Raw genomic sequence first — 16666 nt, forward strand, 5'->3', positions numbered from 1 at the left:
TGAACTACTGGCTTTACACTTGACATGGTTTTGGGAGAGTTGCTGCCATGCCACTCAAAACTTTAAGGAAAACCACAGAAAACAATTCACTAGAACCAGATGAGCCTTAGAAATGGGAAATAACTTGCTTCAGTCTGAGAACACACATGGACAAAGCTGAGAGCTGAAGTAGATCTTCTCTAGTAGGAACTAAGGCAGGCACAAGTAAGGGTTTCTGCTAGATGCCCTGCTGGAATGAATCGGGTGTGTCAATCACAGGCATTCATACTCCGCTCCCACCCAGCACTTACAGCAGACAACCGAACCTATTGCAGGACCCTCTCTACTGTACTCCACGCAGGCTCAGAATCAAACCTGTCACCTTGTCCTATGTCACTAGCCAAACTTTGCCATCCATTTTTTTCACACAGGCAATTCTTGTGGGCATTTTTTTCTCTTTGATTGTCTTGGTATAATGAATAATTCAAAGTCCTACTATTACTTGGCCTCATGTGGCAAGGTTAGGAACACAAATAACCCCTTTCTGGCTTCTGCTCTGGAAAAATGACCCAGAAGCTTCTATTTTATGATAAGGTAAAGGATGGAGTGGTATAAATGACTAAATGTTATTTAAGCTAATTCATATTACAGGGCTGACACATCATACTATAACATATATTATTTTATTTAATCTACTGGAATCCTCAGACATTGTTCTCATTTTATAAAAGGCTAAACTGAGGCCCAACAAACCAAAATGATGTGCCCAAGATTACAGTTTCTTACCCTCTCTGACTTAAAAGTCAAAGCTCTTTCTCCCATAGCAAATATCAAAGTCTGCAGAAGATTCTTTGAGTGAAGTTTTTGCTGACATCACATGGCCTTGATCCCTCCTTTCTCATTAGCCCATTCCTCACCCCTGAAACAGCATTAAATTCTCTCCAAGCAGTGCTGCTCTTCCTATTTGAATATGACTTAAATTCTTCTTTGATAACTTCACAACAACCATGTAACTAGGTAGAGCACATCATTAGTTTTATGTAAATCCCTCAGCTAAATTTGGCCCTTCCGGCAAATCTAAAGTGAGATGAAGCCCCTTTGCACAGTTTAACGGGGGGTGGGTGAAGATCCAGGAGAAGAATCTAGCATAATCCGGCCCCAACCGCAGGCAAAGCAAGGTATTTCTAACACGGCTTCCCAGACAATAAGCAGCTGGGTAAAACGACTTATGCCTAAGCCACAATAATCGTCTTAGTTCTCTGTGTTTGCTTAGCACTGTATAATGTGCCCCTTTGCAGACAATGTTTCTGTGATCCTCCCAAACACTAAGGTCTTACAGATGAGGAAACTGACACTGAGTCAGCAAGTAGGAAGAGGAATGTTCTTGTGGACCCACGCTCCCCAGTACCGTCAATGCTGACTTGCTCATTTTTACTTCCTCGCTTCTGTTCTTTCTCCCTCCTTCTTTCTTCTTCTCCATTCTTCCTCCCTCTGTCCCTTGGTTCTTTCCACCAAGATGCATGTGGTGCTGAATTGGAAGGAGGAGCTCCGGGTTGGCTCCTTCCCTTCATCTTCCTTTCCTCTCTCTGGAGCACCTGCTCCTTTCTGTTCCCCATCAGCTGGCTTCCTCCACGGGTTCCTCAGTCCCACTTCTACTTCCTCGGAGCCTCTCTCAGACCTGATTTGGCTCCAGAGTCCTTCAAATCACCACTGCCATTACTCTCAGCTCTCTTTGGACACCCTTACAGGGTGTGGCCTCCCACGAGAAGGAAGCGCAGCTGACTGTAATAGGATACAGGTGCTGTGACAGGCCACATGTCATGCTGCCCCTGCTCCTGTTACTCCTGTGTTATAGAAAAATGAGGGCTACAGAAATATTGAGAATGTCTTTAAAAACAACCAAGAGGGAAGACAAGGTGAAATTGTGAGTCTGTCTCAACCGATCCCAGGGAAAACACCCACAGTTCCAGCAGGTGCTACGTGAGCAGGATCACTGTTGCCACAGTGGTTCTGAAAGCCTGACAGGAACAGATGTGAACCCCAGCCTTAATACTTCCTGGCCTTGAGAAAGCTGGAGTTTCAGTATCCTCATCTATGAAGTGGACATCTTAACACCTCTCCCTAAGGCTGTGCATCCATTCCTTCAGCAGAATTTTAGTACTCATCACTCATGTGCTGGGACTCTTTTCGATGCTGAGGATACAACGATGAACAAGACAAAGCCCCTCTCTTTCTTTGCATGAACACATACACTGCACACATGTACATCCCACTACCTGTTAAATCAAAGAAAGCCATTAGCAAAGTGGGTTCGCAAACTTTTCTTTATATTAAAAAGTCACCTGGAGAAGAAGTGTTTCAAAGTCCCTTTGCAGTAGTCACTCTCCCCACCAATTAAACTGGTGCTTCTTCTAATGCGCAAGGTTTGGAACCCATAGTCTTAGCAACCAACACTCCCTAGACAGAAGACAGACTTCTGCCTCTGCCACCCCACCTCCATCTGAGCTAAACTCAAGTACTTCATTCATGCTAACCAGAGGCTGGGCAATCCCAGACAAAATGTATATTTAAATTAGCAACCAACAAGATAACGTTGATCAAAAAAGAAAGAAGAGGAGCAATCTGCATCAGCTCACTGATTCGGATGAATGTGGTCAGATTCTCTTTATTCATGACCCATCGGGCAGCCCACCTTCCCCAGAAGGAAATGTTCTGTGAAAAGTTCTGGAGCCTCCCCTAAAAGGCCTCCTCACCCAGCCTCTGTGCTAAACTCTAACAGACTAAGCCTCAAGGTTTCTTCGAGATTTAAAGAGTCAGCAGATTAGCATCATGAACCACCACATCAGAGCCCTCGCTCTCTCCAATGTTATCTCTTGTCTATTGAGGAGATTCTTTAATCCCAAAAGGAGACCTGAGTTTATGGTGCTGAGAATAAAAAGTGGACTATCAGAGCCTCCATTTAAGAGACTGCCACCTTTACTGCTGGTCTCACCATTAGATGTGGATCGGGTTTGACTTATTTCTTTGCAGCTAGCAAAAGCTCCAGCACTATTTTAAAAGGAGGCACTGCTACATTCATAGGAAACAAAAAATAAATATGCTTTCTCCTGCCCTGAGGAGCCCTCAGTCTTCAGGAGCCTTAAACCACAAAGCAGCCCAGGCCTTCCATTAACACAAAGCTGCATATTTAAGCAAAAGCAGACATTATCTCAGCATGCCAATATTTATTAGAGGGCCAAGGGAAAAGAAAGAGTTTATTTACTTATTTGGTAGCATAAACCAACCTGCAAAAGGATGGTGGTCTTATATTGACTTTTCATCAGGTTATTGATGGATTCGAAGAGCCGTCTCATGGATTCTTCAAACTCCATCTGCTCTTTACCTTCGTAAAGCCTGAAAGAAGATACATCTGGGTGATTTCTCCAGCCAACAGGCAATGCCTTTGCAAGCGTGCACCAGCCACAGTCTTTATTTAAAACTTAAAAGCAAAAGTGGGGGAGACGGGAGATGGGGGCTTCAGGAGGAGGCAGAGTTGACACTGCAGCTGCTGCAGGCTTAATTCCCTCAAGGGGAAAAACCTCACGTCCACCACGCCGAACAGAAACCTCCAGCGGGCACAGCAGCATACACCTGCCCTTTCCCATCATCTTTTTCAATCCTAAAGAACCTCAAAGGAAGGAAACTTTTCCGAGCTGTGGGGACATTAATAATTTCACCCTTCTGCAAGAATCAGTGGAGAGATTGCAGCCATAGATTTTCAATGTATCTTGGAAACATGAAGGAGAAATATGTTCAGATCCACTGGCCCTTCTGCTTAGCCCCTGCCTGCTTGTCACAGGGACCTGTGACTTTCCCTGCCCTAGGCACTTCTGGGGTGTTCTTATCACCTAATGCAAACCTTTTGTTCCTCTGATTATAAAGACTCAGAGGTGTCACTGTAAGAAACATAGACATAACAGAAATACATAACTTAGAAAATGAGACTCCTCATAACTTCAACCAGAAGATCAGCTATTGGCAACATATTCTTGTGTATCCTTCCGGAATCTCTCAGTTCCTACATGAAGGTACTTCAAGAAGCTCATGGAAAATGAAGTTAAAAGATAAGCTTATTTTCATGTAAAATATTTTTAAAATCCATGCATACAAGTACTCTTCAAACTGCATGGAGAATGCTTATTATGAAATAACTATGCATGGATTTCAAAATTTTATGCACCAAAATAAATTTATCTTCTAATCCCATTTTCCTCACAAACTTTCTGAAGTCCCTCTGACACATGTAATATTGCATAGAAACCATCCTCTTGTATAAAATCAGGTTCCTGAGTCTTATCGACCCCTTCCCCAGGCTTAGGAGTGTTGTTCAGCCCAAAGCTTCTCCAAACAAGCTTTTATCGCCAGCCGTGAAATATCCACAGCCTAATCTGCTGCATCCAGTGTGAAACAGAGCTTAGTGCTCCTGTCTCCGATTCAGATAAAGACAGCGTCCCAGTCACAGCCTCACCCGCCACCACCTCTGGGAGCAGGCTTTGGTACAGGTGCTCTCCTCAGATATGGCCTGACAAGTCTTGCAGGATGTCCGCCCGTGCCCTGCCCCCTCCATGCTACCTCCGCCAGGTCCCATTCGTGCCTTCCTCCTTCTTGCCTCTTCTCCCCAGCTCCCTGCCCCACTCTCTGCAGTGCTTTCCTTCCGCCTTCCCCATTGTGTCTTTCTCTCCTTCTGGTCTCAAGTAACTCCTCCCTCAAGCCCTCTGGAAGAAGGAAGTTTAAGGGGCAGTTTCAGTAGCTGCTGACCTTCCAGGCGTCTTCTTCTGGGTTACAGAAAAAAGGCTGCTGGATGAGCCAGGCGTCCTGATATGGCCTCATGCCTCAGCTTCCTTTATTTTCTTTCATTCTCTGTCTCTCTCTCCCTCTCTCTTTTAAAGATTTATTTATTTGAGGGGCCGGCACTGCGGTGTAGCGGGTAAAGCCACCGCCTGCAGTGCTGGCATCCCATATGGCACGGTTTGAGTCCCGGCTGCTCCACTTCCATTCCAGCTCTCTGCTGTGACCTGGGAAAGCAGTCAAGGACAGCGTATGGTCCTTGGGCCCCTGAATACGTGTGGGAGACACAGAAGAAGCTCCTGGCTTCTGGCTTTGGATCGGCGCAGCTCCGCAGTTGCGGCCAATTGGGAGTGAAACAGTGGATGACAGAAGACCTCTCTCTCTGCCTCTCCTTCTCTCTCTGTGTAACTCTGACTTTCAAATAAATAAATAAATAATCTTTTTTTTAAAAAAAGTTATCCTTTGGCTTAAAAGAGAAGTTTTAAAAAAAGATTTATTGAGGCCAGCTCCGTGGCTCACTTGGTTAATCCTCCACCTGTGGCGCTGGCATCCCATGTGGGTGCCGGGTTCTAGTCTCGGTTGCTCCTCTTCCACTCCAGCTCTCTGCTGTGGCCCGGGAGGGCAGTGGAGGATGGCCCAAGTGCTTGGGCCCCTCCCTGTACCCGTGTGGGAGACCAGGAAGAAGCACCTGACTCCTGGCTTCGGATCGGCGCAGCACTGGTCGTAGCAGCCATTTGGGGAGTAAACCAACAGAGGGAAGACCTTTCTCTCTGTCTCTCTCTCTCACCATCTAACTCTGTCAAATAAATAATAAAAAATTTTTTAAAAATATTTATTTATTTATTTGAAAGGTAGAACTGGGGGGAGGGTCTTCCATCCCTTGGTTTCCTCCCCAAATGTCCACAATCATTGGGGCTGGACCAGGACAAAGCCAAGAACCAGGAATGCCAGGTCTCCCACGTGGGTGGCATGAGTCAAGCAACTGGACCATCCTCCGCTGCTTTCCCAGGTGCATGAGCAAGGAGCAGAACATCCAGGACTCTGGATACAGGCGATACCACAAGTAGTCAGCTTAACTTGCTGTCCACACGCCGGCCCCAGGCTCCTTACTTGTCTCCCATAGCATGCTCTATACTGCCACACACGTACCATATACCACCCCACTCCTCCCCGCCCCTTATATGACTCCTTCCTAAATCTCCTTGTTCTACTGCTACAGAGACTCCTTGCAGGACACTGTGGATTGTAGAGTTAATCAGCTCTGGATTCAAATCTTGGCTCTTCAAAACTTGTTTTTAAATTTGTATTTTATTTATTTATTTATGTGGGAGGCAAAGAGAAAGAGACAAAGAGAGGGATGTACAGGCATTCAGATAGCTTCCACCTGCTGGCTCACTGCCCATCAGCTCTACCCTGTACAAACTAGGCTGACTATTACCAAATAACAGCAAACACTGCAGAGCATTCCCAAGCCCAAGCCCAAGCCCAAGCCCAGGTGCTGCTTGGAAATATATTACAGGCCACACTCCTCACCACCACACCATGAGGCAGCACCTACCACATGCCCATTTTGCAGGTTAACAAAGCTTAAGCAATCTGCATTAGGGCACCACACCATGGTGTGTCAGGGCCAGGATAGGAACGTGGAGCTCATCCTCTCAATGTATTTGCATATCACCCCGCTCTGTACTTTACTGACTCGAAAGTTCTAAAAGCCTTCGTTTCTCATCTACAACATGCAGGCTGTCGCTACTGTGCTGAAGGACGATGAAGAGACCAGCTCATGGCCGAAGGGGTAAGCCCAGCACTTGGCCCCGGGGAAGTGTGAGCTGCAAGCTTGTTCCTGTTAACTGCAGAAGTCTGAGTGCTGTTCTGCTATTCTCCCCATGAAGAAAGGACACAGAAAACTCTCAAGGGGTTGAACCTCGCTCAATTTCCATCACAGTGCAAAAGATAGGACCAGAGTTGCATCCTACACTTGACTGGGAAGAGAAGACAGGATCTTAACTCAAACAGCAGTGGTTGACTTCCTTGTAAGGTGAGACGGTGCTGTTTATTTTACTTTGTACCCATGGCCACTGGCTCTACCTAACAGGAGGTCCTTCCTCAAGCCTTTTGCCCAGAAATCCTTTACTTGTTCCACTGCCCACTGCTGCCTAAAATGTTTAATGCGTTCAGTCACAATGGCTGTTACTGGTCTAAAGTAGTAAGGGGATACTACAAAAAGGCATGTAGGAAAAATGAAATTAAGAGGCAAGTTTATGAGGCTGGTGTGTAGCCTAGCAGTCAAGGCACTGGTTGGAATGTTGGCATCCCATACTGGAGTGCCTGCGTCCATGTCCCGGTTCTGCTCCTGAGTCCAGTTTCCTGGTAATGCAGACCCTGGGAGGCAGCAGGTAATGGTTCAAGCAGTTGAGTCTCTGTCACCCAGGTGAGAAACCTCAACTGAGTTCCCAGCTCTGATTTCAGAGTGGCACAGCCCTGACTGCTGCAGGCATTTGCAGTGAACCAATGCATGGGAGTGTTCTGTTTTGCACGCTCTCTCGCTCTCTCTCTCTAACAAACAAAAAGAAAACTTTTTGTGCAAAAGAAATCTGAAATCTATACATAGCTATTTCATAATATTCATGTTCCTTGAATTTTTTGAAAATCCCACGTATTGAGCCTGCACATTCTCTCTTACCCATACTCCGTACTCAGAGTAAGGGCCGCCCACACATTTATATACATATGGGCTCTTTGGGTACAGTCCCCTCATTTGCATATGTGTGTGGTGGGGGTGGTTCTGCCCAGGGCATCCTCACAGGCACCACCTGCGCCACCCACAAGGATGGCTTCCAGCCATACTTTTCTGTTGGTAACCTATTCAGCCCCAGCCCACCCCCCATATAATTAAATAAACCTGTGGCAATTCTTGCTCTCCCTGGAATTTGTCATTTTTAACAGAGAAACATAAAAATGAGGTTGTTTTTTTTGGAGTCATCTTCATGGCAGCACTCCCAGGAGAATGTTCATGAACTGTAGTTAAAGTGATCCCTGAGGCTGCCCTGGTCTGCATCTCTCTGTGTCTGATTATTTAATTCTTTTTAAATTTTATGAGCTGCATAAATATCCTTACAACCAATTCCCCTTCTGGCCTACACTAGCCCTGGTTGGTTTCCTCACGACCCTGTCTAGCCGAAACATCACCGAGTGCAACAAGCTTCTTCCTACAGAGACTGGGATTGAAAATCAGGAATCACTGGGAAGACCTGGTCCATGTTCTCCTGCACAGAGGAAGAAACTGAGGGTCAGAGTGGGAAAGCAAGTTGACTTCATCATCTTTTCAATATTATTTTACTGAGGTGGGAAAGAAAAGAGACCTTTACACCACGTATGAGCAAGCCAGGACTCTCCACCCACTTGTAAAGTTTGCAGGCATCTGAATTTAATTCGCTCCAGCAGGAGAGGTGAGATTTGCTCTAAGTCACAGGCTGTACCATGACATAGCTCAACCCAGAAGTCAGCATTCTTCTCCTTTTATATTCTGAGACTAACGGGGGAAAGCAGATGACACAAAACACATGTGGCCAACCAGGGGCTTCTGCCTCAGTGGGAATGCAGTCTGTTCCCTGTTATTCATTGTCACAAGTTAAACTCCTTAACATCCTGGAATCCAGGGATGAAAATGCATTCTGCACTTGTCTAGGTTTCATAAAGGACGGGAAGCAATTCCAGGTGGAGAGAGGGAAAATATTTACATTTCCTTTTAAGCCAGGGACTGGCTGGGAATGCCGAGAAAAGAAAGAATTTAGTACAAAAGGAGATACTGAATGCAAATGGCCTTGCTATCAAGCCAGATGCCTCCATATACTCATACTGTTAGTGTGGTCTCAGACAAAGGACTTTTCTGGAATCTTATTTCCCTTATTGATAAAAGGAAGATGCAATGCTCATATAAAGGGTTACTTCCAGCTGATAAAAGAAGTTAATGACACTCAAGTGCTTAATATAAGTAAATACTCGTAATTCTTTCTTTTAAATTGTTCTTTAAATGTTGAATTATCATCTTTTTTTTTAATAGGCAGAAAGAGACAGAGATATCTTTGATCTGTTAGTTCACTCTCCAAATGCCTACAACAGCCAGGACTAGGCCAGGTAGAAGTCAGGAGCCTAGAACTCAATCCAGATCTCCCGTGTGAGAGGCAGAAACCCAGGTTCCTTACCCATCACCTGCTGTCCCCCAGAGTGTTCAGTAGCAGGAAGTTGGAATCAGATGCTGAGCTGGAACTCGAGCTATCCAGTATGAGACAGGGGCATCCCAAGTGGCATCTGAATGGAGACACTAAACACCTGCCCCTGGTAATTCTCAACATTGGTGATTCCTGACCACTGAAGTGATCACTTTGGCAAACTCTCTCATCTGAGTTTAAAGAAGTAAAAGGGATATTTTGAGCAATGAGTGACTAAGGAAAAAAATACATAAGGGTTTTAGATTATATGGAAGAAATAACCTGCTGATAGGTGAGCAATTAAGCATTATGAGGCCTCCCCTCAGAAGCATGAAAAGAAAAGGAAAAATAATGCTCTGTGTGTCTGTGATGCTTGAAACATGGCCTTGAAATGAAGGGCACAGCAGATTCCACTCCTTTTTTAGCGCTTGGTCTGTGTTAGAGCTCCAGGAGGGCAATTTTTTTTTTCTGGCCTAGAACGCCTAGAAAGGTACTTCACAAACCAGCTGATTCTGCCAGGGAACAAATTATTGAAGGGCCCTAAGGCCCTGACCACAAGGAAAACTGGAACAACCTGCGAGCTACTGTTCTGGGGCATGCGAGTCCGACCACAGGCAGACTCCAGCTCCCAGGGCTTGGATAAATATAGCCATGCTCGGCCTGCATGCGATTCATTAAGGAGACACTGCGCACAGCTGAGCACTCACTAAATGCAAACGGAGCCCCATATGGTGTGCACGATGCTTTGCTCCACCTCTTCTGTGCAGGTACACAAAGCCTCAGCCTGTAACCGAGATGCCAACCTCATGCCAGCAACCCAGGGGAGCAGAATCGAACTACAGAGGCTACACGCTGTAGAAAGCAAGTGGGCGACTTGCTTTACATGGAAGGGTAGAGGATTTCCTGGCCCCCTTTTATTTCCTGTATCTTGGCTACTTCCACTTCCTCTGAGCCACACTCCACAGGCTCCCCTGCCTCTTACAATATAGACGTTTAAGTCCCATGGCCTGGATCCCACTCCCTGCTCTCTCATTTATTAGCTAGGTAACTTTGGTTAAGTTATTTCATCTTTCTAAGGCTCAGTTTTCCCCTTCAGTAAAATGGTATTAGCCCAAAAAGGTTGTTCTAAAAATGAAATAATACATGCGAGGCAATTAGCACAGTGTCTTGTTTATACTCAACAATTAATAAATGTTAGTTATTAGAACATCATGATGTAGGCAGGCAGATAGGATAACATTGATTAGATTTGTGAGCTGGAAGGCCAAGCTTTCACCCCGCACCTGTGTGATCTCATGCCCCTACCTGACCCGACCTGTATGTCCACCAGCCAACCATGCTCCTTTGGAAGTAGATAAAAGGCCTGGAACATGTTGGGTGCAGCCCTTTTTCTCTTTTTTCACCATTATTGTTCTTTGTTGCCCTTGCTGCCCATGCCTTCGAGGTGCATGGCCTTCGGGCCACCCACTCCCTGCTTTCCTGCCTGCATGTTTGCTGCACATGGCTGGCTCCTGGCCTGCTCTCTGCATGGTATAGACCCTAACTTAGCTACCAGACTTTTCTTTCTCCATTAGATAAAGCCCTCACTCTCCTATGCACTTCTCTCACTGAATAAAATCCTTAAAACTTACCAAGTTGTCTGATCTATTTGAGCCAGTATTCAGAATTCTTCTCTGAACACATGGCAAGAACTCACACAGATTATTAATCTCAGGAAATATTAATAAGCAAACGCTTTCCATTATATCCAGTTTTTCTTCTTGATCTTTCCTGAATCTTAAGGAGCAAGAGACAACTACCTTTTACTCAGTGCTTACTATGGCCCATGCACTGTATGGGAGATGAACATGAATCAAAGAACTTAGAAGGAAAATGTGGTGGGGACAATGGAAACATAAAAGCTTAATATTATGACCGAACACTTTCTTAAGGGTCAGGCACTGTGCTAAGCTCTTCTCTCGGATTAGCTCATTTGACAGAGGCTATTATTATCTATATTTTGCATATGAGAAAGAAGAAATAAAACCTTTAGAGGCATAAGCAAGAAGCCTGGGAAGGAACAGGTCTCTGGCAGACAGTGACCCAGGTTTATCACCTAGATTTGGTGACACCTCTCTGCTCTCCATGCCTACCCCTCCCGTGCCACCACCCAGCACAATATGCCCTCCCTACCTCGTTCCTTCCTCCCCAGCAGTCCAGAAAAACACTGCAAGTTTAGCTCTGGGCTCAGCCCCTGTGTCTCCCTCACCCCATCATTTCTTTTCCTAAATTTGCTCTTGGCAAAACACACACCTGACTCACTTCACAACAGCCTGGAAGTGAGACCAGATTAATGGAAAGCTTTTAGAAATGAAAAATCTATTTTAAATGATTCCCTGATCTCAAGTGGAATGGAGCAAAGTTACTCAAACAATGAGGTCATCACACTATTTTGCCACCTCACAGCACAAACTGATACCTTTGTGCATCAAATATGATACCAGGATCTTAAGGATGGCACTTATGTAGGGAACTTTCTTAGATGGTTGATACACGCTCCACACACTGTTAATTCAGACTGTCACAGCTGCTAAGACGTCCCTGTCATAGTACCTCATCCTTTATCGTCACTGATTTGTCTCCACCACAGCGTAAGCTCCACAACAGAGATCAAACCTGTCTGTCATAATATCCCCATGTCTAGCAACAGGCCTGCAACATCAAAAGTGAGTGATAAACAAGTAGACCAACAAATGATAAATCACTGAATAAATGAACCTCAGCACATTCATTGTGGTTGTACTGAGATGTCTTAAGAATCCAAAATTCAACACAGTTCTCCTCATCCTAAACCACCCAAGTACACTCTCAAAGATGGTGTTAATGGTCATTTTCAGGAACACAGCCTATGTTATTATTACCTTTACTACTAAAACTGCTGCTGCTACTGCTGCTTATGAAGCATTTGCTACCCACTAGGCACTGTGCTAACAGCTCTGTAAATACCTGTTTCTTTTTGACCCATATAGGAACCTGTGTTGTTGGTGTTATCACCATTCAATGAATTAGAAAAGGGAGGCTTTAAAAAGAAAAAGGAGGCTTAGCTAAATTGCAGAATTTGCTCAAGGTCGCTCAATTAATAAATGATAGAGCCAAAATTGGAAGCCTGAAGTACCTGGCTCCGGATTTCACCTGTTAAGCTCGAGGCGGTACTCCCTCCAGGGAACAGAGTACAGTAAGAGCCAGTTGCCAGGAGCTGGTGCAAACGGGTGGGTGGGAAAACATCATTTGCCCAGGGGATGATATTACTGGACTCTTGGAGGGAAGCTAGCAGGCTGGCTCCGACCTTTTTCTATTCAAGCTCTAAATCCATGGTGACTTGGCTGGTATTCCTACCTCTGAGCTAACAATTTGCTTTATTAGGACAGGTGTAAATTAGCAACTTTACAAAAAAGAACCATTGAGCCTTTCCTGGCTTCAGAAGAGTTATTACTCTGGGAAAATCACAATACTTTAAAGCCAGAGCCAAGGAGTCAAGTGTACTTTCTCTCCTCCCTCCCCACCTCTCCCTTTCTCTTTCTCTCTGTCACTCTGCCTGGGACGAAGAATAATTGTGGCTACACCAGTGGCTGAGTCTCACTGTCTGAAAATAATCCTTGCATGTATTGATCCTCCTTATAGAACAAAACCCTTCAGTGCACTCAGCAGGTCCATTTAAGTCAATGCAATATGCCTGCAAAGGACTTGGGAAAGAGATTCCCCTCTTTGCTACATGGACACCATCACCCTTCCCATCCTTTCCCCTGCCACCAAGTCTATGGACCTGAAATAAATAAGAAATTGCTGATTGAAATACAACATTCAACACAACGACAAACTTAGAGTTAATTGTCTCACCCAACAGTGGGCAACCAATTTGAAATGTAAAGAGGCTGTCAGGAGAGGAATAAACCCTAATATGTTAGGAAGGTGAGGATGACTACCGTGTTGCCAGTGTGAACTGGCAAGCAGCCTTCACAGCCAAAGAGAACTCCAGGCAGGCTTTCTTGCATTGAATACCACCAACGGCCCATAGGCAGGGCTCAGACCAGCTCCTGGTGCCAATTCTTTTGTCAATGACAAAATCATTTCTACTTGAGCTGTTATTTATCCAGAGTCTGACATTTAAGGAGGGATCATCCCTTCGGGCAAACCACAAAGAGGTTTCACTAAACAGTCTTTCTTCCTGTAAATAGCCCCAGGGTGGAATGATTTGTGGATGAGAGGGAAGAACAAGGACTAGACAAGGATGGATCCTATTTTGAAAAATGCCTAGAACAAACACATAAAAATTAATATGATCACTGAAGAAAAACGACCTCAGGTGGAAGTGTAAACAGTCTAAATAAAAACACTAGAAGTTAACAATATGGAAGAAGTGAAAGAAAAACAACCCATCTAAAACATTCACTTTACTTTTAAATTATGGCAAGCCTGTGTAATAAATTAATAGTAAGTAGGTAATAAGATGCAGGCAAAAGCCTTGCAAAGAACTCCTAAGTTATGAATAGAGTGTGACGCGTGGCCCGTGCCATCCTTCATTCCTCCGAGAGGAGCTGCAGACTTTATGCAATTTGGCAAGAACAACTAAGCTGCATAATTCTGCACTTAAGTAAATTTCTCCATTAACATGAAAAATGGCAGTCAGGTTTTTTTTTTTTTCCTTCCAATATAATTAGAAATTGAATGCTCCCAAAACAATGTTCCTAAGGATAGAAACACACAAATACTCTCTTCCATGCTTCTAACACATACAGAGAAAAATATAGATTGCATCATCTATTTGAAAGAAAAGTTAATATTCAGCAGCATCCTCTGAGGTTTTTCTCTAGTTGGTCTAAATGTTTGGGCACTAAGAAGAAGTTAAGTTTTGACTGCTTTTGTTTTTTTCTACTTCTTTGTTTAGTTTTTTTTTTTTTTTTGTAATTACCTAGGAGGTTCCATGATTCCTTAAGTGACAAAAAAAAAGTGCAGAATGATTACACACAAACACAAATACACAACTAGTGTAAATCTGAAAATGTACATGTTAAATTGACAACTTAGTGACATCTTGGAAAAGTGTGTGTTCCAACTGTACTATTATATATTATATTCTGATTTTTAAACAAATGTTACATTTAATTTTTAAAAGAGAGATATACCCCAATATCTTTCCTGATTTTTCCCACTCTCACCATGAGAACCAGAGCATCTAACTGAAGGTCACACAACTGGAGACAGTTTCCCATACAATTACGGCATCGAGGTGCTCATTTTTCACCTGCCTCCTGCTTTCTGGCATAGGCTGCTGGTAGAAAGACGATTCTCTCAGAAATGTCAAGTTATTATTACTTTAAATTGTGGTCATGTCAAGAGCATCCCAACTTTGTCTTTTGGGTCCATGGCTCCCAAGAAGGATAATTAACCCCAAGCTTCCTGCTGCATTCCACTGAGAGCCCTGACATTTGGTGTGTGTCGTTAAATAGCATCTTTAACATTTGCCTTACGAATGGTGTCAGTTTTTTTTTTTTTTTTAAATGCACATGCTGTACAACTCTTTGTTCTGAAACCTGGGACATGGGGCAAGTGTTGAGCTCAAACACACCCAGAGCTCTTGCTTTAGTAGCAGGATGGCTGAGGGCCAGGCTGCCAGCAGGAGGCATTGTGACAGAGAGTGCAATGGCCAGGGTCTGCACCACCACCTTCTGGACAAGCTCCAGCATTGACAGAGATTGCGACCTGTAGCAAGTCACCCTGCTCTGGGCCCTGGTTCCCTTTTCTGTAAGTGGGCCATGTGATCATTGAAGTCAGCTCCCAGAATTTGTAATTGCCACTATTGTCAAAGAATCAGATAGAACACGTGGATTGAGAAAGAATATGCCTGTTCACCCTCCATAGTTGCCAGGCACAGGACAGGGCTCCAGAGATGCCCACTTCAGAGTCCTGGAGTAAGAAGGGGAAGATCATGAAGAATATGGATGTCAATCAATCATCAAGGCCCATTAATTCCAGCTGCCCAAGCCATTTACTCCTCTCCAATGGCACCAAGGTCCTCCAAGTCTCCATCACCACTCACGTGTAGGGGTCTCTGGAATGGTCTTTCTTCACTCACTCTTGCCCCCCTTGTAATTCATTTTCTACTCAACAGTCAGAGGCATCTTTTAAGAAATACAAGTATGAATATGATGCAGCATTTTCCTGTTTAAAATTGTTTAATAGCTTCCCATTTCCCTCAGGATAACGTCCATATATCAAAGATCTTCAAGGTCCTCCCTACACTTCTAATCAGTCTCCAGCCACTCTGTCCCTTGATCACTAAATTCCAGCCACCCTGGACTTTCTATAGTTCAACTGGGTCAGGCTCTCGCCAGTCTCAAAGAACTCCCTCAGGCTGTATTTTCAGCTATTACACCCTTCTTTTCACTTGCCAACTCCTACTTATCATTCAGGTCACAACTTGGACGGCTTCCTCTGAGAAGTCCCCCTGAGACTTGGTTTCTTTACTGCATGCTCTGAGAGCACCTCCCCTCATCTCCCCTTGATTGTACATGCACCCCACAATTATCTGCTTAATGACTCTTGCCCACCAGACTGAAAATTCCATGAAGATTGGGCTTGAGTCCATCTAATTCATTGTTCTAATTTCAGCACTGACCAGACGGGCTACTAAATGACTACATGTTGGACAAACACCTGATTGCTAATGTAAACCAAACCTCTACCACTAGGATAAATATTTCAACTCATTTTGAAATAGAAACTTGCAGGGGCTGGCATTGTAGCACAGCAGGTTAAAGCCCTGGCCTGCAGTGCCGGCATCCCATATGGGCGCCAATTCAAGTCCTGGCTGCTCCACTTCCAATCCAGCTCTCTGCTATGACCTGGGAAATCAGGAAAGGATGGCCCAAGTCCTTTGGCCCCTGCACCCGTGTGGGAGACCCAGATGAAGCTCCTGGCTCCTGGCTTCGGACTGGTGCAGCTCCAGCCATTGCGGTCAACTGGGGAGTGAACCAGTGAATGGAAGACCTTTCTCTCTCTCTGCCTCTCCTTCTCTCTCTGTGTAACTCTGAAATCCAAATGAAAATAAATAAATCTTTTAAAAAAAGAGAGAGAGAGAGAGAAATAGAAACTTGCACGATCAACTCAGGTGCTTATAAAAAGGAACCAAGTCTTACAGCCCAGTAGGCATGGAACAGGTATATAACCTGCATGTCAGGAAGAATAAATGCTGAGTTAAAGGCCTTTAGAAGCTGGAATTCTCTGAAAGAATTCCAAAAATGGCGAGAAACATCCACGTACTGGAAAGCTGTTTACCATCATTAGATTTCCGCCTTAGACTATCTGTGAACTAAATACAAAGTACGCACGCCTGCTACCCATGGATATCTTCTAAAGTTTGTGTGTGCAAGGGGTGGGGTAGGGTGTTAGCAATAGCCCTGACTCAGAAGATCAAGCATGCAATGCTTGCAAGATGGCAGTAAGCCAGGCATGATCCCGCACAGGGTCTGTTTTGACTTCTAGGGTTTATGAGAGGCCACGTCTTCATGTTTATGACCATGGCTCTAGCTTACATTAAATCATATAAAAAAGGAAATACTGATAAAATAAGATGGCCCCTGACCCAAACAGGTGAGCTTTAAAATCCTGTA

At 44.5% G+C, this 16666-nt stretch overlaps 1 protein-coding gene across 1 annotated transcript in view; it reads right to left on the minus strand.

Annotated features, from left to right (window-relative positions):
- Positions 1–16666, minus strand: part of DOCK2 (dedicator of cytokinesis 2) — a 439395-nt gene that overhangs the window by 328381 nt on the left and 94348 nt on the right. The window contains exon 23 of the mRNA XM_062189655.1: positions 3264–3372. Coding sequence (XP_062045639.1) covers positions 3264–3372 — 109 coding nt within the window. The remainder of the gene's footprint in view (positions 1–3263; positions 3373–16666) is intronic.

The sequence above is a fragment of the Lepus europaeus genome, chromosome 4 (assembly GCF_033115175.1).
Source record: "Lepus europaeus isolate LE1 chromosome 4, mLepTim1.pri, whole genome shotgun sequence".
NCBI classification, from domain to species: Eukaryota; Metazoa; Chordata; class Mammalia; order Lagomorpha; family Leporidae; genus Lepus; species Lepus europaeus.